Source organism: Salvelinus alpinus, chromosome 18, assembly GCF_045679555.1.
Source record: "Salvelinus alpinus chromosome 18, SLU_Salpinus.1, whole genome shotgun sequence".
NCBI lineage: Eukaryota > Metazoa > Chordata > Actinopteri > Salmoniformes > Salmonidae > Salvelinus > Salvelinus alpinus.
The window spans coordinates 8,094,375-8,118,658 of record NC_092103.1 but is presented as its reverse complement, the minus strand read 5'-3'; the positions used below and the strand labels follow the sequence as shown (position 1 = coordinate 8,118,658).

Here is a 24,284-nt window from a genome sequence, read left to right as displayed (position 1 = left end):
TCCAGTGTATAATTGGCCTTGTGATGTAGGCTATTGTCCTACTGAAATGTGAATTCCTCTCCCAGTCTGTGGTGTAAAGCAGACTGAAGCAGGTTTTCCTCTAGGATTTTGCTTGAGCTTAGCTCCATCCCATTTCTTTTTATCCTGAAAAGCTCCCCAGTATTTGCCGATGTCAAGCATACCCATACCACGATGCAGCCACTACTATGCTTGAAAAAAAGGAGGCAGTTACTCAGTGATGTGTTGTATTGGAATTGCCCCTAACATAAGGCTTTGCATTTAGGCCAAAAAGTGTATTCCTTTGCTTTGTTTTTTTGCAGTATTACTTTAGTGCCTTGTTGCATACAAGATGCATGTTTTGGAATAGATCTTATTTTCACGCTGTCATTTAGATCATTATTGTGGAGTCTCTACAATGTTGTTGATCCATCCTCAGTTGTCTCCCATCACAGCCATTGAACGCTGTAACTGTTTTAAAATCCCCAACGGCCTCATAGTAACTTATTTAGCCAAATTTTACACCTGAATTAATTTAGGCTTACCTAAACAAAGGGTGCTTAATACTTATGCAATGACTATATATTTTTTAAAGTATTTTGTATAGATTGTTGACAAAAAAATGACAAATCAATATTAATCCCACTTTGTAACACAATAAACTCATCAGTAAAAAAGAAACATCCTCTAACTGTTAACTGCACTTATTTTCAGCAAACCTAACGTGTAAATATTTGTAACATAACAAGATTCAACAACAGACAAACTGAACAAGTTCCACAGACATGTGACTAACGTAAATGGAATAATGTGTCCCTGAACAAAGGGGGGTTCAAAATCAAAAGTAACAGTCAGTATCTGGTGTGGCCACCAGCTGCATTAAGTACTGCAGTGCATCTCCTCCTCGTGGACTGCACCAAATTTGCCAGTTCTTGCTGTGAAATGTTACCCCACTCTTCCACAAAGGCACCTGCAAGTTCCCGGACATTTCTGTGGAGAATGGCCCTAGCCCTCACCCTCTGATTCAACAGGTCCCAGACGTGCTCAATGGGATTGAGATCCGGGCTCGTCGCTGGCCATGGCAGAACACTGACATTCCTGTCTTGCAGGAAATCACGCACAGAACGAGCACTGTATGGCTGGTGACATTGTCATGCGGGAGGGTCATGTCAGGATGAGCCTGCAGGAAGGGTACCACATGAGGGAGGAGGATGTCTTTCCTGTAATGCACAGCATTGAGATTGCCTGCAATGACAACAAGCTCAGTCCGATGATGCTGTGACACACCGCTCCAGACCATGACGGACCCTCCACCCCCCAAATCGAAACAGCTCCAGAGTACAGGCCTCGGTGTAACGCTCATTCCTTCGACGATAAACGCGAATCCGACCATCACCCCTGGTGAGACAAAACCGCGACTCGTCAGTGAAGAGCACCTTTTGCCAGTCCTGTCTGGTCCAGCGACGGTGGGTTTGTGCCCATAGGCGACGTTGTTGCCGGCGATGTCTGGTGAGGACCTGCCTTACAACAGGCCTACAAGCCCTCAGTCCAGCCTCTCTCAGCCTATTGCGGACAGTCTGAGCACTGATGGAGGGATTGTGCGTTCCTGGTGTAACTCGGGCAGTTGTTGTTGCAATCCTGTACCTGTCCCGCAGGTGTGATGTTCGGATGTACCGATCCTGTGCAGGTGTTGTTACACGTGGTCTGTCACTGCGAGGACGATCAGCTGTCCGTCCTGTCTCCCTGTAGCGCTGTCTTAGGCGTCTCCCAATACGGACATTGCAATTTATTGCCCTGGCCACATCTGCAGTCCTCATGCCTCCTTGCAGCATGCCTAAGGCACATTCACCCAGATGAGCAGGGATCTTTCTTTTGGTGTTTTTCAGAGTCAGTAGAAAGGCCTCTTTAGTGTCCTAAGTTTTCATAACTGTGACCTTAATTTCCTACCGTCTAAGCTGTTAGTGTCTTAACGACCGTTCCACAGGTGCATGTTCATTAATTGTTTATGGTTCATTGAACAAGCATGGAAAACAGTATTTAAACCCTTTACAATGAAGATCTGAAGTTATTTGGATTTTTACGAATTATCTTTGAAAGACAGGGTCCTGAAAAAGGGACGTTTCTCTTTTTGCTGAGTTTATAATGTGAAGATATCCAAGGGGTCTCAATACTTTTGCAAGGTTCTGTAAGTTAGAACTCTATATGGTGTCTACTGGCCTATAACCAGCATCTATAACTGGTTAGAGTGACATCATTACAATGTCTTTCATGACTCCATTGGCAGGTTGTATACTGGTTGTATGGGGAAGACGTCTTTACCTGATCGTAATGTGCCAAATTACGCCTGCTAGGTATGGTTTTTAGTATTCATTGTCTGTTTGAATTCAAAATGTGCCAAAAGAGTTGCGTAAAAAGCCCACTGTCTAAGTGTTATGTTACCATAATTGATCTACTTGAGTGTGAAGCTGCGCCCCCAGGCCCAGGGTTGGTGTTAGTTTGTATGTCAGTTTTGCATTGTTACCATAAGTTGCCTTGTCTGGGCCAGAACATCCCTGTACCCTGAGGCAGCTTGATGTACAAGTACACCCCCTGGATAGGTAGCTAGTCTATCGTTACCATAGATATACACTGAGTGTCCATGACATAGACTGATCAGGCGAATGCCAGGTGAAAGCTATGCCCACTTATTGATGTCACTTGTTAAATCGACTTCAATTAGTGTAGGTGAAGGGGAGGAGACAGGTTAAAGAAGGATTTTTAAGCCTTGAGACAAATGAGTCATTGATTGTGTATGTGTGCCATTCAGAGGGAGAATGAGCAAGACAAAAGATTTAAGTGCCTTTGAACGGGGTATGGTAGTAAGTGCCAGGCACACCTGTTTAAGTGCGTCAAGAACTGCATCGCTGCTGGGTTTTTCACGCTCAACCGTTTCCCATCTGTATCAAGAATGGTCCACCACCCAAAGGACATCCAGCCAACTTGACACAGCTGTGGGAAGCATTGGAGTCAACATGGGTCAGCATCCCTGTGGAACGCTTGACACCTTGTAGAGTCCATTCCCCAACGAATTGAGGCTGTTCTGAGGGCACATGGGGGTGCAACTCAATATTAGGAAGGTGTTCCTAATGTTTTGTCCACTCCGTGTACATATTCTACTACATATATATTATACCATACCATAATCTATAACGTTGATATGAATCATTGGTTGTTTCCTCCTGTTCGGAGCGTGTAGCAGGTTTGTGTGAGTGTGCACCTGTGTGTGCGTTCGGCCTACCTCTTGTGTGGTGCGAGCAGCTGGTTTGTCCTGGTGGTTGGCCAGTATGAGGAAGGGCAGGGTACAGAGCTGGGGGTGCTGCAGGGCAGAGTGAAGCTCAGTTCGGGCCATCTCCAGATCCTCGTCTGTGGAGGCGCTGTCCAGGACAAACACCACCCCCTGGGAACCCTGGTAGTACCGCGACCAGTACTTCTTTATCGAGTCCGCTCCTGGAGACAGCGACGGACAGGCAGTCAGACACAGACATGTACACATAGACACACAGCAATGCAGGCACACGCACACAGTTAGTACCAGCACAGTACTTGTAAATGGAGTCCACTCCTGGAGACGCACACATGGACAGTCAGGCACACACACACAGTACCAGTTCAAGTATCTCTTAATTTAATCAGCCCCTTCAAAAATCGATACAGGCCCCCTATACAAACTATACCCACACGCACACATATATACTGTGTATATATATATATATATATACATTCAGAAAAGATTCAGGCCCCTTAACTTTTTCCACATTTTGTTACGTTGAAGCCTTAATATAAATGTATTCATTTGTTTTTTCCCCCCCTCATCAATCTACACACAATACCTCATAATGACAAAGCAAAAACAGGTTTAGACATTTTTGCAACAAAAAATAATAACATTTACATAAGTATTCAGACCCTTAACACAGTACTTTGTTGAAGCACCTTTGGCAGTTATTACAGCCTCGAGTCTTCTTGGGTATGACGCTACAAGCTTGGCACATCTATATTCTTCTCTGTAGATCCTGTCAGGTTGGATGGGGAGCTTCACTGCAGTCTGAGGTCCTGAGCGCTCTGGAGCAGGTTTTCATCAAGGATCTCTCCGTACTTTGCTACGTTCATCTTTGCCTCAATCCTGACTAGTCTCCCAGTCCCCGCCGCTGAAAAACATCCCCACAGCATGATGCTGCCACCACCATGCTTCACTGTAGGGATGGTGCCAGGCTTCCTCCAGATGTGATGCTTGGCATTCAGGCCAAAGAGTTCAATCTTGGTCCAATCAGGCATGTGCCTTTTACTGAGGAGTGGCTTCCGTATAGCCACTCTAACATAAAGGCCTGATTGGTGGAGTGCTGCAGAGATGGTTTTCCTTCTGTAAGGTTCTCCCCATCTCCACAGACGAACTCTGGAGCACTATCAGAGTGATCACTGCGTTCTCGGTCACCTCCCTGACCAAGGCCATTCTTCCCCGATTGCTCAGTTTGGCCGGGAGTCCAGCTCTATGAAGATTCTTGGTGGTTCCAAACTTCTTCCATTTAAGAATGATGGACACAGTGTTCTTGGGAACCTTCAATGCTGGAGACATTTTTTGTACCCTTTCCAGATCTTTGCCTCGATACAATCCTGTCTCAGAGCTCTATAGACAATTCCTTCCACCTCATGGCTTGGTTTTTGCTCTGACATGCACTGTCAACTGTGGGACCTTATATAGACAGGTGTGTGCCTTTCCAAATCATGTCCAATCAATTAAATTTACCACAGGTGGACTCCAATCAAGTTGTAGAAACATCTCAAGGATGATCAATGGAAACAGGATGCACCTGAGCTTAATTTTGAGTCTCATAGCAAAGGGTCTGAATACTTATGTAAATAAAAACCTGTTTTCGCTTTGTCATTATGGGGTGTTGTGTGTAGATTGTTGAGGAAAAACATAAATGTAATCCATTGTAGAATAAGGCTGTAACGTAACAAAATGTGGAAAAAGGGAAAAAGAACAGGGCTCCGGGCAGCCGAGCGGAAATGGAGGAAAACTCGCCTCCCTGCGGACCTGGCATCCTTTCACTCCCTCCTCTCTACATTTTCCTCTTCTGTCTCTGCTGCTAAAGCCACTTTCTACCACTCTAAATTCCAAGCATCTGCCTCTAACCCTAGGAAGCTCTTTGCCACCTTCTCCTCCCTCCTGAATCCTCCTCCCCCTCCCCCCCCCTCCTCCCTCTCTGCAGATGACTTCGTCAACCATTTTGAAAAGAAGGTCGACGACATCCGATCCTCGTTTGCTAAGTCAAACGACACCGCTGGTTCTGCTCACACTGCCCTACCCTGTGCTCTGACCTCTTTCTCCCCTCTCTCTCCAGATGAAATCTCGCGTCTTGTGACGGCCGGCCGCCCAACAACCTGCCCGCTTGACCCTATCCCCTCCTCTCTTCTCCAGACCATTTCCGGAGACCTTCTCCCTTACCTCACCTCGCTCATCAACTCATCCCTGACCGCTGGCTACGTCCCTTCCGTCTTCAAGAGAGCGAGAGTTGCACCCCTTCTGAAAAAACCTACACTCGATCCCTCCGATGTCAACAACTACAGACCAGTATCCCTTCTTTCTTTTCTCTCCAAAACTCTTGAACGTGCCGTCCTTGGCCAGCTCTCCCGCTATCTCTCTCAGAATGACCTTCTTGATCCAAATCAGTCAGGTTTCAAGACTAGTCATTCAACTGAGACTGCTCTTCTCTGTATCACGGAGGCGCTCCGCACTGCTAAAGCTAACTCTCTCTCCTCTGCTCTCATCCTTCTAGACCTATCGGCTGCCTTCGATACTGTGAACCATCAGATCCTCCTCTCCACCCTCTCCGAGTTGGGCATCTCCGGCGCGGCCCACGCTTGGATTGCGTCCTACCTGACAGGTCGCTCCTACCAGGTGGCGTGGCGAGAATCTGTCTCCTCACCACGTGCTCTCACCACTGGTGTCCCCCAGGGCTCTGTTCTAGGCCCTCTCCTATTCTCGCTATACACCAAGTCACTTGGCTCTGTCATAACCTCACATGGTCTCTCCTATCATTGCTATGCAGACGACACACAACTAATCTTCTCCTTTCCCCCTTCTGATGACCAGGTGGCGAATCGCATCTCTGCATGTCTGGCAGACATATCAGTGTGGATGACGGATCACCACCTCAAGCTGAACCTCGGCAAGACGGAGCTGCTCTTCCTCCCGGGGAAGGACTGCCCGTTCCATGATCTCGCCATCACGGTTGACAACTCCATTGTGTCCTCCTCCCAGAGCGCTAAGAACCTTGGCGTGATCCTGGACAACACCCTGTTGTTCTCAACTAACATCAAGGCGGTGGCCCGTTCCTGTAGGTTCATGCTCTACAACATCCGCAGAGTACGACCCTGCCTCACACAGGAAGCGGCGCAGGTCCTAATCCAGGCACTTGTCATCTCCCGTCTGGATTACTGCAACTCGCTGTTGGCTGGGCTCCCTGCCTGTGCCATTAAACCCCTACAACTCATCCAGAACGCCGCAGCCCGTCTGGTGTTCAACCTTCCCAAGTTCTCTCACGTCACCCCGCTCCTCCGCTCTCTCCACTGGCTTCCAGTTGAAGCTCGCATCCGCTACAAGACCATGGTGCTTGCCTACGGAGCTGTGAGGGGAACGGCACCTCAGTACCTCCAGGCTCTGATCAGGCCCTACACCCAAACAAGGGCACTGCGTTCATCCACCTCTGGCCTGCTCGCCTCCCTACCACTGAGGAAGTACAGTTCCCGCTCAGCCCAGTCAAAACTGTTCGCTGCTCTGGCCCCCCAATGGTGGAACAAACTCCCTCACGACGCCAGGACAGCGGAGTCAATCACCACCTTCCGGAGACACCTGAAACCCCACCTCTTTAAGGAATACCTAGGATAGGATAAAGTAATCCTTCTCACCCCCCCCCCTTAAAAGATTTAGATGCACTATTGTAAAGTGGCTGTTCCACTGGATGTCATAAGGTGAATGCACCAATTTGTAAGTCGCTCTGGATAAGAGCGTCTGCTAAATGACTTAAATGTAAAATGTAAATGTAAAAAGTCAAGGGGTCTGAACACTTTCCGAAAGCACTGCACACACACACACACACTCTTGGCACTGGCTGCAGCATTCTTATCAAAGTTAACACGTCAAAAACGATTAAAATATTTTATTTTAGTGCCCGTCACGTTTTTCTGCAACGAAGCTGGCTTTTCAACCTCAACTTCCAGAGGATCATTCCACCTAATTCAATTGTACGTTGATAATCCGGCAAATAAAATGGATACCTATGAGTAATGGAGACCTCCAGCAAGAAAACGGTAAAAATGCATTGAATTTCAACATCGTTTCAAATCGGAGCACGTCTGGAGTGCATTTTGCAAATGCTTCCACCCTCCTTTCCGAAAATGTTTGCGGATATTGCATTATATATTCTTCAGACTTCAGGACTGCATGCCAACTTCTAGCCTTCTGCGCTGCGCTGGGGGGCCGGTGGGAAAACGACATGCCTGTCTAAATGAAGTGTGTTCAATACACAAAACCTGTGGCCCAATGACAACCTATTCCCTTTACAGTGCACTACTTTTGACCAGCGCCCCAACAGGGGCCTGGTCAAAAGTAGTGCACTCTAAATGGAATAGTGTGCCAGTTGGGACGCATCCCAAGATTCTCTTTAAAGCAGAAACAACTCAGAGAGCACATTAAAGCAGTTTCCTATGCTGGCCACTCTACAGCACAGTTCAAATGAACCTTCTTCTTTTACAATGAACATATGGTTCCTTTTCTGCACAGCAATTTGGGGGTACAAAAATGTGGCCACCAAGGCTCACAAGGCAGGGCATGGCTTTAGTTAGCGTGAGTGACAGAGTGGTGGAATAGAACCAGAAACCCATAGGAAAAGGGTCAGTTGTGTCAGTTAAATTACTCTCCCTGAGTGTGGCTGGAAAAACAACCACTTATTTTCCTGAAATCTAAAGAGGGAGAGGAGGAAGCCATGGTTTAACTCTTCCATCTCTGGGGCTATAGTAAAAGTGGACCTGACTGCAATTTGACCACGCCCACCATCATCGCTAGTTAAAAAGGTTCCTCATCTCGGTGGCAGTCATTAGGGCATCAAATGGAGGAAACATTTCTGAAACAGGGAGGGACTACCTGGGCTTGTTTTCGTTTTCAATTGCAAACCACATTGAAACATTTCGTACAAAAGGGCCCTGATGAACACGACCCAGGCTAGTTTACGGTGAAACGCCGCCCCTCGTTACAAGTGTTTACAGGCGATTAGCCTACTACGACCCTATGAGAATCCATGAACAACTCCACCCCCAAAACACTTGACCAATATGCCTGCTCTAAAATTAAGTAATATTGCGTGACAGTAGTATTATGAGCTGAAACAGCTTACAGATTGACTATTAAAGTTTCAAAACACCTCCAATAATTGTGTGAGGGGGATGCGGGTTAGAGGGGAGGAAGGAAGTTAAGTCTCAACCAGGCCATATTATCAAGGACTAATGTATTGCTCAAGAGCAGATGCTGAAAAGTCAGCCAAGCATAAGAGCTAGGCTATCCATCACCATTGTGGCTTGTTCAATTCTGCCTCCTCCTGGTTCTAGCTACAAAAACCAAAAGAGACAACATGAATCTAGGGATGACTATCGAAACCAATGTTCAAACGTCATCGTGCTGAGTGATGTTTTACAGACTATTATAGCAACAAGTCTCCATTCATTCCTGTAACAATGTAGGCTATTGGCTATTGTGTTTATATCTCACTCTCTACTTCGATGTAGCATTAGTGTAACAAAAACATGACCACAAGCCAGTGTTCACCAGAAAACATATTGTGTTACAATCACGTGTGACAGTAACAGAAACCACACTTTCCACAAATGGCATTACATCATGCTTGGTTTCTCAGGAAAATAAAGAGTGTGAGATAAGTGGTTTCAGATGCCTGGGCTACACACTGACTGACTGACTGCTACACACCGGTCTACTCTACACCGGAGCATCTGGGCATTCAGAGCATCTTCCCGGAGCGATCTGCCAACCGACCAGGTAGACCGGCTCGATCTCAATTCCATCTTTCAACGACTCCTCACATCCTGTTTCCTCACCTTGTTCTCAACCTTATCGCCGAATGTCCAACCCACTGGGCACAGACGTCAATTCAAGGTCTAATTCCACCTTCGTTTTTTTATTTCATTGAAATGACGTGGAAACAACATTGAGTCAACCAGTGGGCCTCCAGTGGGAAGTCCCCCCCCCCCCCCCCCCCTTGACACTTCTTCTCCAAAGCATCTTGGGGAAAGATGACGCATTTTAAAAAAGGTCAACGACAATATGCTAGACAAGGTGGGCAACAACAACAAAAAAAGTCAGTGAAATAGATTACACGACATCAATAAAGAAAATGTATTTATGTGTAAATATTGACCTAATAGCATCATGTCGAAGTAAACTTGGAGTCACCAGCTGTGTTGTTACATTTAGGAATGTCACAGGATTATCGCATCTCCGATTTCATGATGGTCATATAGCCTACTGTACACGGAGGGGTTTTTACACACATCCAAAATAACAATAAGAGCTGGCTAAAATAATGTACAATAGCCTACATAGATTTTTTTTTTTTTTTAAGTGGATGTCCACTCACTGTTTACTTGCTCCCAAACGTCATCTTTGAATAAACTAAGCGCAAGCGAGCTCATATAAGACAGGTAAATTACCAATCCTGGCGCTGGCAAAAGTGCCCGCCGGCTAGAACAGGTCGAAATTGCAAACGAGCGTGCAATAGAGCACTGAAACTAAGTGCAAAAGTGCTTTTATGTACATTACATCATTACTCACAGAATTTTTTATACTCAACAAGTCAATTTGATGGAAACATACCTCGTGGGAAAATGTGCATACATTTTCTATACAGATTTTAGAACCTTCCCATGAAAATCTGTTGCCAATTGGATGGAAACCTAGCTACAGACAGACGGACGGACAGAGGAATCACACACACACAGTATGGTGTCACCATCCCATTGATGGGAAACTGGCTTTGAACTCCCATCTCATCTCTCATAAATGCGCACACACACACACACACACACACACACACACACACACACACACACACACACACACACACACACACACACACACACACACACACACACACACACACACACACACACACACACACACACACACACAGACAGAGAGAGAGAGAGAATAACCAAAAACATCCCAGCCAAGGGGCAGATGAACCAACAACACTAAAACCCGTAGCAGACAGACAAGATTACAGTCACGGAGATAGAGAGTGAAACCCAAACAGAAACATTACCAGTACTGTTTGACCTGTTGACCTCCAAACACCCCACAGATAACCTAGAAAAACATTACAGTACTGTCTCCCGAACTACACGAGACACCCAATGATTAATTTTCTCTAGTGATGGACTAAATTACAAAATAGACAGCGCCGACGAATGGCCGGGTGCCCATTCTATCTAACATCATCATCGGCCATTATTTTCTGTTAATTTACCGACAATTCTACATGTTGAACTACCACCATTCGTCGACACCCAGCAGGTGATCTATTGCGCAAGGCCAGCGTTCGTTATGGTGTGTCCTTAACATTTCAGCACACAAATGCTTTCTTCGAAACCTTGGTTTGGTCCCTAAAGAATAAGGGAGTAGGCCTGATACATTAAACTGATTAGAGGGTGCGGCGATCATTGTTTCTTTCCCCAGGTTGATGGACTGTTACTCTGCACCTTGTCAACATTTTGGGGTGTGTGTCTCCAGCTTCTAACTGTAGGATGAGAGGCTGAATTTTCCCAACTTCAGGGTGCATCCCAAATGGCACTTCTTCCTATATGATCCACCAGAGCCCTATGGGTCCTGTTCAAACGTAGTGCCCTAAATAAGGAATAGGGTGCCATTTGGGACACAGACTCAGAGAACAGCAGCTAGGTGATCCCTGTCTGGAAATAAGGGAGAGTCCCTGTCCACACCAATGATGTCATACAGCGCCCCCCCCCCCCCCCCCCACACACACACCACAGAAAGGACTTACGCATTACTGCCTCTCTGACACACACAGTTGCACGCCCAGCGGGCGAGTGACATTTGAGAGAATGTGTTAGCTACTTCATTTGCGTGTTGTCTGTCTGACACGTTGCTTTCTGATGCAAAGATCATCAGTTGAGAGATAACTATGACTCATCTTCACAGAGGATGTGTGTCATTCGAGGTCTCACTAACATTTACTATCTTAGGGGATTCTAACATTTAGCTAGCAAAGGAAAAGTTCCTGAACATCGTTTTAGAACCTTTAGGGTTTCCTATATGTTTATATTTTGCAGATATTCTTGGACGGTGCACAGCTAGGGTCATGTTCAGTTGGCACGGAATGGGAGTCAACTTTTTGGGAAACGGAGGAAGTCCTATTGACACTTGTCCAATAAGAAGACTCAATAAGTGTAAAAGAAAAATGTTTTGCCCACTGAACTACGAAACTTGAGTACCCTGACAACGTGAACATTGTGTTCACATCATAATGGAAAATAGGTGAAAAAAATACCTCCGAGCTCTTTCACGTTCAGAATGGCATTCTGGAAAGGAACAGCTTTGATGCTGAAACCTAGAAAGCAGAATTAAATGTAAAGCTTCACACAGGAAGAAATGGCAGACATTGCTTAAAAAAAGAGGCAAGAGAAAGTACATGAATTTTGTGTTGGAAAATACTCATATCGTGCTCTTTTCTGCAGGTAGGGAATAGGTCCCGTAATCTCATCACTTAACTACTGACGCTAAATTGATTCAATGCATAGGATACTTGACTGCTGTAACTGCAAAAAAAACTCCATGCAGAGTAAGGAGAACTGTATAAGGAGCATTTGGACTGTGATTTCATCAGGTGGAGTCGAACCTCACCCGTCGTTGGCCCAATGTTGTCTGTGGCTTCACTGCAGAGTCTTGACAGTAGGCTGGTCTTCCCAGAGCCTGTGAGTCCAATACACACCAGGTCATACTCTGGTCTGGGAGGGGGCTGTCCTTTACAGCACAGTGTCCTGAAACACTGGAGGTAGGAGGGAGAGGGGGGGGGGTGGAGAGAGAAAGAGAGAAAAGAGGTGATCGAGAGCGGGGGAGAAGACGGATAGAGAGAAGGGACACAGAGTCAGAGATCAGTCATGAGAGGTGTGATGGGCAGAGCTAGTGCACAGTGAGTCCGTGTTTTTGGCGTTTGGACGCTGCACCCACGTCACCCACTGATCTACTCTGTGACACTACTGACGTCTGTTCTGTCACTGAGCACGCCACTCTGGAGACGCCAGGCAGGATCACATCTGTTAACGCCATCTGTTTCCAGCCAAAGATACTATAAGATTTGGAGAGGAAAAAACATTGTGTCCTCTCTCTCTTTCTCTCCGCTTTCATTTCAATTCAGATGTGCTCAGCCACACTACATATCCTTTGAACTCACATAAAAAAGTGAGTTCACTTCAAAAGAACCTTTGAGTCGTATATAGCCTATAGAATGCACAATACAGGCACCCTGTGCATAGTAAGAGTGGACACATTGATACTTGTATAGGGGCACAGGATGTTGTGAGTGAAGTAAACCTCAAGATGTGGTATGCAACATGGTCAAGGGACTGAGGGACTGCTACTCCGTCAACACGGAAGATCAAAGAAAAAGGGGGCCTCCTATTGAAATGGAAACCAGGAACGCTGGCCACGGTCTCACGCACGCGCACAGAGCACACACAGGGACAGTAAGGGCCCGATAGAGGTGATGTCATGTTCCTTCCTACACAACAAGCAAAATCGGCCTCCAGTCTCCGGTTTGTTCAGTATAAACAGATCCCTCACCTTTCTCTGGGTGCTGATAAAGGACATGACACGGGTCAGACTCTGTAGATTCACTGTAGACTCTCTGCCGGGTCTCTCAGCAGACTATGCAGCTCAAACACAGAAACCCAAACCAGAAGCATGCTCTGCTCTGTAAAAACAGCAGCCCCACTGACCTCCTTTTGTGCTACGAGATAAGACAAGGCAAACCTTTCATGTTGCACAGATGCTGCACCAGATAAGCATGTTCATCACTGGTACATACCACTTACAGACCTAACAGAGTCTGAAATAACAACTTAAAATGTATCGTAACATAACATATACAGGAAAGGATTAAAAGGTAGGTCAGGTTGAGATTTTGAAAGTCTACATCAGTATATGATTGATAACAGCACAGGGACAGTGTAATCAATGCGCCGTAGCTGTTGGCTACCATTACAAGGGAAGAGACTGCTCTCTGGTGGTGATTATAGGAACTGCGCCAACCTACACTGAATATATGGGAGATTCTCTTTTGGGTAAAAGACCGTTCTCTGTCTCGTCTCCTCCATCCTCTCTCCTCCATAACCCGGAACCCGATAAGTGGTTGAGGAGTGTGTCAATTCGTTAGTAGGCTTATGGAAGAGTGTCGTCCCCTCCTCGATAGTCACCTTTCATAGAGGATACTAATGTGTATCCTACCATAGAAGAGTTTAGAAATCTGCCACAGCCCCTTAATCAGCTTTTGTTTTGTCTGAGGAGAAAAACATGCACACGTCTAAAAACAAAATGTTACTTATTATTATCTACAAAATAGTAACTTCATTTGTTATGAGCACTTTGGGATCCACCCCTGCAAACGTAAAATTTGGCCAATGACGCGCGAGTGGAGAAGGACCGTTTCCATTCACATCAACTCTCCTCGATTATCTTTGACCTTTTTCAGGAGGTGAGAGAGGTCAGAGTGGAGGAGAGAGGAGGCGAAGGAGGTGAGCAAATCTAATTGATGAAAGGCCAAATGCTCATTCTCTCACATCACTATTATGAGATGGTTATGGCAGGACCAGTCTGGAACAGAATCTCTAAAAGAAAAAAGAAAATTCTAAAAGAGATGGCAGGCTCATGAAGTACTGTATACCCAATCAGATGATTGACAATAATACAATTTTCAGAAAAACAAAAAAATTATGATCCTCAACTACGCCAAATAAAATGTCCAGCTTGTGAAATACACTGAACAAAAATATACAGCGCTTTCGGAAAGTATTCAGACCCTTTGACTTTTTCCATATTTTGTTACGTCACAGGCTTATTCTAAAATGGATTGATAAAAAAAAAATCCTCAGCAATCTACACACAATACCCCATAATTACAAAGCAAAAACTGCAGTTTTTTTTATTTAAAATATATTACATAAAAAAACTGAAATACCTTATTTACATAAGTATTCAGACCCTTTGCTATGAGACTCGAAATTGAGCTCAGGTGCATCCTGTTTCCATTGATCAATCACGTTGTAGAAACATCTCAAGGATGGAGTCCACCTGTGGTAAATTCAATTGATTGGACATGATTTGGAAAGGCACACACCGGTCTATATAAGGTCCCGCAGTTGACAGTGCATGTCAGAGCAAAAACCAAGCCATAAGGTCGAAGTAATTGTCCGAAGAGCTCAGAGACAGGATTGTGTCGAGGCACAGATCTGGGGAAGGGTACCAAAAAATGTCTGCAGCATTGAAGGTCCCCAGGAACACAGTGGCCTCCATTTTACATGTTGGGTTTATATTTTTGTTCAGTGTAGTTTATTATTTCAACTCCAACACCAGGTGGCATGTGCCAGCAAGTTATTCCATTACTGAGAATTTCAAGATCAGATGACAAAGCTCGAGCAGTCCTATACCAGACAGGCAAGTCTAAGAACAAACAGACAACTTGACTAGCGTATTTGTAGTTGGGCTCCCATGGAGATAGAGAGAGCGGGTTGTGGGGGTTTTAGGGGCATGAACAACAGGTTGAACCAGCTGATCAATAGCCAATGAGTCCTACCTGAGGGAGTCCTTGCAGACCCCTACTGCAGGCTTGCTATAAGAAGTGGTCAGGAGCAACAAGACACACCCACACTAACATAAACAGGGTGTACAAAACATTAGGAACATGCTCTTTCCATGACAGACTGACCAGGTGAATCCAGGTGAAAGATACGATCCCTTATTGATGTCTACTTCAAAATCAGTGTAGATGAAGGGGAGGAAACAGTTAAATATATATTTTTAAGCCTTTAGACAATTGAGTCATTGATTGTGTGTGTGTGCAATTCAGAAGGTGAATGGGCAAGACAAAATATGTAAGTGCCTTTGAATGGTGTATGGTAGAAGGTGCCAGGCGTACCGGTTTGAGTGTGTCAAGAACTGCAACGCTGCTGGGTTTTTCACACTCAACACGTTCCTGTGTGTGTGTGTCAAGAATGGTCCACCAACCAAAAGGACATCCAGCCAACTTGGTTACCTAGGTAATGAACCACATGCATTGAATCCACTGTACTACACAACAACAAAGACTGCATTAAATCGTGTAATAATAGACGTTGTGTGGGCTGCTTGCTGTGACCGGAGAGATTTCTCTGGCCTATTCTTAGCCGACTCTGAAAATATCCCAGAAAGAAGGAAATTGAGGCGTGCGAGATTGCTTCCATGTCATCGGAGCGGATGACACCAGGCTTTGTTAAGGAAGCATTTTTACCTCCTCGCTGACAGACAAATGCTGCCTTGAGGACACACGGGGTCCAGGATAGACTCACTTGCCAGACTCATGGCACGCCACCCCGTGAGTGTCAAAGGCATAATGGCTGTGGGAAAAGCCTGGTCCATGACAAACTTTGTAAAGTGTAGGTAGGGGCTGAACCCTCTTCAAAACGTAACAATCAACATCAAAATAGGCCTAGTTCTTAAAATCTTTTTGAATTTTTTATATATCCTGTATGTTCCATAGACTGAAGCACAATCAACTGTAGGTAGGGACTGAGCCGAGCTCACTCTCCAACCCTTTACAATCAACATCAACATAGTTCATCAAAGCTTTTCAAACAATGACATTGCGTTTTTAAAGGGAAACTTCACAGCTAGATTTGGGGTGTTTTTCCAGTCTCCCTACATAATTATGAATGATGAGAGGGCGTTTCAGACATTAATATGCACAATAGCTGTATTTTAGAATTTTCGTGCCGGGAGAGTTCAACCAATGATGTCATTGGTTGATTGAGCTTGCTGATCTAAAAATGAATGGAGTCACGTTTTATATCAATTTTTGTGGCCTTTGTGTTTCGCCGATCACGTGAGTAGATATGGTTGTCCTTGTTCAATAGAGCAATTGGACATTTCGCAACAATGTTCCTATCTGCCAGGACATTGCAGGATATCTAGGTTGAGTCGTTTTCCCTGGCTTTGTAAAGACTACAGCCTGAAGGGAGCCGTACTTCCTTGTTCCCACCCTCGAAGGGAGGCTTTTCAAAACGGGGGTTAAAAGCTACTCATCCTATCCCATGCCCCCAATTGCTGTAAACTTAAGAAAATCAGTGCCATGGCAACACAAACAATGTGAAGAATGGACTTTATCCTTCTGTTATTAAAATATTGACACCTTGTTAGTCAGGATCAACCTGACTGAATACAAGCGGCTGTGGGTCCTACTCCACACTCATCCTCACACTCTCTGAATGTGGGAAATACCTTTGTCAGATATACACAAGAACTGTAATGCCTCATCTTAGCATGTAAAGATTTGTGTTTGCTTTGTGTTGATAGTGAAGATAATAGGTCAAAAAGATGATCAAGGAGGGCAATTCCACGGTAACAGAATGAGGCTGACTCATTTTGCGCTATAAAAGTACGCCAAACAAAATCCATTGATTGCAATCATACAATTCTATGAACAAGGACTACTTTTAAGAATTTACACTGAAAGTAAAAAAAATAAATAAAAATGTATTCAAAGAACAGTGCAGATGTAAAGTTTGGTAACAGAATGACGCTAAAAGCTCCCTCAGTTTTCCAAAAACTCTTAAATATCTACTTTGAACGAGATGGTAACTTTACAAGTAAAGTTGTGGGGCTTGCTAAAGCTAAAGAAATACTGCACTCTGACCCACACAACTTATTTGCTAGATTCATGAGTGTTGTTAGACAAAGCAAAGAAAGTCAGAGTGATTAGAGGGAAAATATAGTGCTGAGTACCAGGCAGTTAGCCAGTTTGGTAGGCTACTAATGACCATCAGCAGCATCAGAACTTATAGAAGCCTAATTACCATGATTAAACGGTCACGTGGAATTTGACTGACATCATGACTCGTGACCGCCGGTGTGGCGGTAATATGGACACCGTAATAGCCCTAGGATGCACCCTTGTGGGGCCCCCATGTTGAGGATCAGTGTGGAGGAGATAATGTTGCCTACCTTCACCACCTGAAGACGGCCGGTCAGGAAGTTCAGGACCCAGTTGCATAGGGAGAAGTTCAGTCACTGGGCGATATGGCCTAAAACTCATATTTACATTTTTTCTAAAACGTATGGACGACAATAAACGATAAATATATCAACAACAAAAAATCCCCTAAGGATCGGACACTTTAAAAAAAAAAATTGCCTACAAATGACATACCCAAATCTAACTGCCTGTAGCTCAGGCCCTGAAGCAAGGATATGCATATTCTTGATACCATTTGAAAGGAAACAAGTTAAGTTTATGGAAATGTGAAATTAATGTAGGAGAATATAACACATTAGATCTGATCTTTGAAATGCAAGAGAAAGGCCATAATGTATTATTCCAGCCCAGGCACAATTTAGATTTTGGCCACTAGATGACAGCAGTGTATGTGCAAAGTTTTAGACTTATCCAATGAACCATTGCATATCTGTTCAAAATGTTGCATCAAGACTGCCCAAATGTGCCTAATTGGTTTATTAATACATTTTCAAGTTCATAATTGTGCACTCTCCTCAAACAATAGCATGGTATTATTTCACTGTAATAGCTACTGTAAATTGGACAGTGGATTTAGATTATCAAGAATGTAAGCTTTCTGCCCATATCAGATATGTCTATGTCCTGGGAAATGTTCTTGTTACTTACAACCTCATGCTAATCACATTAGCCTACGTTAGCTCCACCGTCTTGCGGGGGGCGACACCGATCCCGTAGAGGTTAAAGGTAAAATACACTGCATTTCAAACATTCAACAATAATCTAATGAATTCAGGGCTTGTGAAATTAAACCAAGGCCGTGAGCTTTGTTGTGAGTTTAAAGGGCCCTATGGTATTGAATGCCGAGCTGTAGTCAATGAACAGCATCCTCACATATGCAGTCCTTGTCCAGGTGGGTAAGAGCAGTGTACAGTGCAATGGCGACTGCGTTGTCCGTGGATTTATCGAGCGGTAGACGAATTGGAGCGGGTTGAGTGCGTCTGTGAGGGAGGAGGTGATATGGTCTTTGACTAGCCTCTGAAAGCACTTCATAATGACAGAAGTGAGTTGTGCAAAGTTGATAAGAGTTTTATTCAACATGATTCACAGCTTTAATGGCTGCCAAAGGTGCTTCCAACCAAATACATTCAATAACTTTCTTTCACTTAAAAAAAAAATGTGGAGTAGGTTGTGTAGATCTGTTGGGGGGAAAAAATCTAATTTAATCCCTTTTTAGATTTAATTTGAAGACAGCAAAATGTGAAAAAAAGTTCAAAAGGGTATAGACTTTCTATAGGCACTGAGCAAAACAGGGCTGACTTTTTATTGAGCAGATGGTCTGGGGGCCGGAACATAATTACAAATAATTTGTAGACTGCAAATTGGCCTGCAAGAAGCCCAAACAGTTATACTATTTGACTAAAACACAATCATTTCAAGCCTTGCTTATATTTGTAAATGATAACATCTCTTTATTATGCGTGGGAATACTTTGGAACAGATTTACTAAATTAAATCACTTGTAGCTGATTTGCTGGTATTTTGACAGTTTTTTAAGTCCAACTATAAAAAAAATAAACCGGTTTCAAGGACAATTACTTGAATTGTAGCTATACAAACCTAGTTAAATAAAAAAAAATATTAAAAAACCCACCACAGAACAGGTAGGACAGGCTTCTGTAGCTTTCCCCTGTGAATGCACAGTCATACATATAGGAGAAAACTGAGGACAGATCAAAAACATTGTAGCTACTCCACAATACTAACCTAATTGACAGCACCATGTTATGGATATGCTTGTAATTGTTAAGAACTAAGGAGTTTTTCCAGGCTAAAAAATAAACGTAATGGAGCGAAGCACGGGCAAAATCCCAGAGTAAAACATGGTTCAATCTGCTTTCCACCAGCCACTGGGAGATGAACTCACCTTTCAGCGGGACAATAACCTAAAACACAAGGCCAAATCTACACTGGAGTCGCTTACCAAGAAGACAGTGAATGTTCCTGAGTGGCTGAGTTACAGTTTTGACTTAATCTGCTTAAATACCTATGGCAAGACCTGAAAATGGTTGTCAAGGAATAATGGACAACCAATTTAACAAAACTTGGAAGATCTTTGAAAATAATAAATGGGAAAATGTTACAGGTGTGGAAAGCTCTTAGAGACCTACCCAGAAAGACTCAGCTGTAATCACTTCCAAAAGGTGATTCTCACATGTATTAACCCGGGGGGGGGGGGGGGGGGGGTGAATACTTATCTAATTAAGTTAAAATGTTTGACAGAGTATTTTGTGTAGATCTTTGATTAAAAAAAAGACAAATAAATAAATTTATCCCATTTTGTAAAAAAAAGTCAAGAGGTGTGAATACTTTCTGAAAGCACTGTATGCCTTCATTTCTCAAAAATAGACTCTTACCTTTCATTCAATACAGAATTTGACATGCTCCTATGAACTTCACATCTTAGTGCTCATGGGGCTTTTTACACAGAAATGCTTAGGATCCTAAATCAGAGAGAGAGTGTAAAAGTTCAAAGATCTGGCGGTTTCAGGTTTGCCTCGTCATCAATAGGTTTCCCTCCAACTGGCGACAGATTTTCATGTGAAATTTCAAAAAATGGACTTGTTGCGAATAAAAGGCTGTGCGTGATGACATAGTGCACATAAAAATTACTTTTGCGTTCAAATTCCCATTTACCGAATAAAAACTACAGGTTAAATGAGTTTATCGTATTTTCAACTCTACTGATGGTTTTGTCACGTTATATAGCGAATGTGCTGTGGTGAATTATATTTCTGCTTTACCAAATGAGGAGAGTTACAAACTACACACCAGTCAGAGTTATACTTAAACTACATCTTTAATAATAATAATAAGCTTTGCAATAGCATTTGACTTTCAACAATTCACTATTTCTAATAAACCGTTGAGAAGTACCAACAGAAAAGTACAAAGATCTTTTATAGCCAAGATACACCCCTCTCAACTTACACTGACGAACCACAGATCTTAGGAACAGTTCACAAAGGTTAAGATTTGTATGAAAGATATCTATAAAACATAGCAGACAGTTACTGCTGTGTCAACAGTTTTCATTGTAAAGACCAGTGTCTGGCCCCCTTACTCCAAAAGGGAACCGTCTCTCCCTGGTACGGCATAGAACAGAACCATTAGCTCATGTTCTCTGGAATGCCCTTTAGGTTTTATCAGCCAAAGACATCGTAAATCTCCTCTGTCAGTGCTATCTCATAGAGGCTCATCCTCAGTGGAACACACACACACAATACTCTATTCTGTCGAATAAAACAACCATTATAATGCAATACAAGCATTATAACATAATCATGCAATTTTCCACGACAGTGCCCACTCTGGTGTTGGCACCTGCACTCTACCCAACAACTCGCAGATACAGCGCGGGTATAGCCTACATGATTATTATGGAGAAAATAGCAAGACTTTTTTTTGACTTGTCAAACGGCAGCCTGGCATTGATCATCACGCCACCAGAATAAGACCCTCAATATTTATTGGAAAGGAGCATCAAGCTCACCCCCTTGCACTTTCATCATAATCTATTTAATCTGTAGCCTAATAAACTGCATGCTTTCCTGAGGCGTGGTGGGAGGTCCACACGACATATCGTTTCCACTGCCATTTCTCGCATAATTAATATTGCAGACACAAAAAGATCAGACCTTGTCTAGCATATGATATTTTTGAATTGACATTTGGAAAGTTTACCTACAAATTTGCTGTTTCCATCATGCCTGCCGTGACATTTTTTTTTATATCCGACATGTACTTAACTTGCATAAAAAGGTTGGATGGAAACCTGGTTACAAACACACTAAATTCTTCAGACTGAACAAACATCCTGTATTGCACATGGGGGAAGAACATCGCTAATGCAAAACTAGCCTGGTTCCACACGATAGGCTATTTGCTGTAGCAAATACATGATACATCATGATGATTGTTGTTTGGCATGACAATGAACCATAGACTGCAATGAACGAACAAAGAGGCGTAGGCTAGCCACTAAAGCACAAACAGGCTGGACCACGAGGCTAGACCAAATGCAAAACCACAGGTATAGAATCACAACAGGAAGTTGCCCGCTGCGTGAAGTGAGTTTTCCTATTCTGGTCACCATGGTAACAGTGGGCAATGCCAGGCCAAGGCCAGAGAATCCGGACAGTTTAACAACTGGACGGGACCGGGGGAACAACAGGAAACAGGAAAGGGACTTTGAATTGGAGGTTATAAAGACTGGGACTCAAAATGAACTGAGGAAGTGCAGAATTGGACTTGAAAACGTTCAAAAGGCTACAGAAATACACATTAACAGCACACAAACCCATAGCAGAGATGCTTAAATCACTTCAACCTATATTTGGTCTTTAAATCCCTGTCTTCTGTGAATGGACATATCATCAATGCTGATCTATAGACGCATCTTTACGAGAAAGAAGTGGATCCATTTTTTGTCTGAAAGAGATTATATATGTCTTTGAGATACCCTACCCCGAGGAAATCAGGAAGCCTGTACAGTGTAGATGCCATATCATCCAATAGACATGGAGAAGTGTACATGAGGACATTAGCCCTCCCCAGTACGTACTCGCTCTCCACTCAGTGGTGAAGTAGAGTGCTACATCATTCAACAGAGGGATTTGTTTCTGTATTCATATTTCAGGATGTTACGACTAGCGTCAGACTCCGCAAAGCTCCTGCTAAGAGCTAGACTGTGAGGTGGTTCCCCTGCTGTCTATAGCCCAGTATCATTCACATGCCGTCCGTTCGGCTTGGCAGAGAAAGCTAGTGTGAATCCCTAATGGCAACCTATTCCCTATATATTGCACTATTTTTGACTAGAGCCAATAGGGTGCCATTTGGGAAGGGGCGCATTTTTCCTCCCTGACTGGCCCTGCATTCAGACAGTCTTGCTAAGCCTCAGGGCTCTGGCTAATCTACACCGAGTGTACAAAACATTAAGGACACCTTCCTAATTGAGTTGCCCTCCAAGGCTTCCCACAGTTGGGCCAAGTTGGCTGGATGTCCTTTGGGTGGTGGACCATTCTTGATACAAAAAAACGCCACGGCGTTGCAGTTCTTGACACAAACCGGTGTACCTGGCACCTACTACCATACCCCGTTCAAAGGCACTTCAATATGTTGTCTTGTCCATTCACCCTCTGAATGGTACACATACACAATCCATGTCTCAAAGCTTTAAAATCCTTCTTAACCTGCCTCCTCCCCTTAATCTACACTGATTGAAGTGGATTTAACAAGTGGCATCAATAAGAGATCATAGCGTTCACCTGGTCAGTCCGTCATGGAAAGAGCAGGTGTCCTGTTTAGCACACACAGTGCATGATCGTAACTCACATTCTGACCAAAACAGAAAAAGCTGTTGAGAGGGTAAATCATGAGCTAAATCTGTAAATCATCAGCTGAGTAAATCAGAATCTGTTCACGAGAGAGGTTGGATAAACCTTTGACTAAGTGTAGAATGGCCAGTCAGTATGTTGGGTAACTGACTGGTCAGGCTACCTCCTCCACCCAAGTCTCATCCCACAGCCACCCCGTCTCACATCTGGCAAACAAGGCTACCTCCACCGTGGCCTATGGGTTAATGTTCCAAGCCCGTGAGAAGCACAAAGCAGACGTCAATCTTTGTTTCCCCTAACTCAAACAGCCCATTCAGTGGATGTTTTTCTCCAATAGCTTCCTGTTTGCGCTTGTTAAGGCCCTCATTTCCCAGAAGGCCATAGGGGTGGTTGCCTTGGCCGCATAACGGCAGGGTCAATCTGAGCTGAATAACTGAACCGTGGGATATTCCCCTTGGTGGGGTGGAACGACCGGCAGGCCGGCCTGCCACATCCTGCTTTATCAAAGTGAGGAAGTGCCGTGAGCTGGGTGGAGCCCAGTAGCCTATATTCAGCATCCCCCTCCCTCCAGAGTCCAGACATCACCCATCTCCACTCCACTGTATGACAACACATAACAGGGGTTGGGATTTTGAGACCACATAAATATTTCATAATCACAATAGGCCAAAGTCTCATCATTCAAGCTTGAACTGACAGCTATTAGGCCTTTACAAATTCCCTGTTGTAGGAAACTTGAGATGCTCTTACGTCAATCAATCAAAAGTATTTATAAAGCCCTTCTTACATCAGCTGATATCTCGAAGTGCTGTACAGAAACCCAGCCTCAAACCCCAAACAGCAAGAAATGCAGGTGTAGAAGCACGGTGGCTAGGAAAAACTCCCTAGAAAGGCCGGAACCTAGGAAGAAACCTAGAGAGGAACCAGGCTATGAGGGGTGGCCAGTCCCCTTCTGGCTGTGCCGGGTGGAGATCATAACAGAACATGGCCAAGATGTTCAAATGTTCATAGATGACCAGCAGGGTCAAATAATAATAATAATAGGCCTTGTTGCCTACTGTATGTGACACGTCTTTGAGTAGCCTAATATGTCTGTTTTTTCCAGTTCATTGAGCACAGTTTCCCCGAGGCTGTTGAATAATGATGATATCTGTGACTCCTAGAACAAGGTTCCGGTTACCCCGTTTCCCCCTTCAGGGAGAGATCAGGCAGATAAAAGCGATTTTAAACACAATTACCACTTCCACTAAAGACCAGTGAGCTCTAATGACAGACATTAACACCCACAGCCACGAGCTCTGGCCACTCAACCAAACGTACCTATTATCACGCGGCCTAGGCCTAACCAGAGCCCCAGAAATCGCTCAAAACCACTCAAACAGAACTGCTGAAAAGTGTTAAACGAAGCAGCCAGTGTACTGTAATAACAGCGTAATAAAAAAAAATTCCCCATCGGATGGCTTGCTGATAGGTCATCATCTTTCGAAAGATCAACTGGCCAAGGAACATCTGATAAAACACACGTGATAACAACTGACTCCAGTCCAAACATAACATCTAAGAC

At 44.1% G+C, this 24,284-nt stretch overlaps 1 protein-coding gene across 4 annotated transcripts in view; it reads right to left on the bottom strand.

Annotated features, from left to right (window-relative positions):
• The window catches only part of LOC139543645 (ADP-ribosylation factor-like protein 15), a 70,535-nt gene that overhangs the window by 27,242 nt on the left and 19,009 nt on the right, over positions 1-24,284 (bottom strand). For 3 of the 4 annotated variants that reach the window (XM_071349935.1, XM_071349933.1, XM_071349934.1), the window contains 3 exons: positions 11,966-12,110; positions 11,613-11,672; positions 3,275-3,483 (listed from right to left, as the gene is read on the bottom strand). In XM_071349935.1, coding sequence (XP_071206036.1) covers positions 3,275-3,483; positions 11,613-11,672; positions 11,966-12,110 — 414 coding nt within the window. The remainder of the gene's footprint in view (positions 1-3,274; positions 3,484-11,612; positions 11,673-11,965; positions 12,111-24,284) is intronic. The other variant, XM_071349936.1, reaches the window with a different exon arrangement.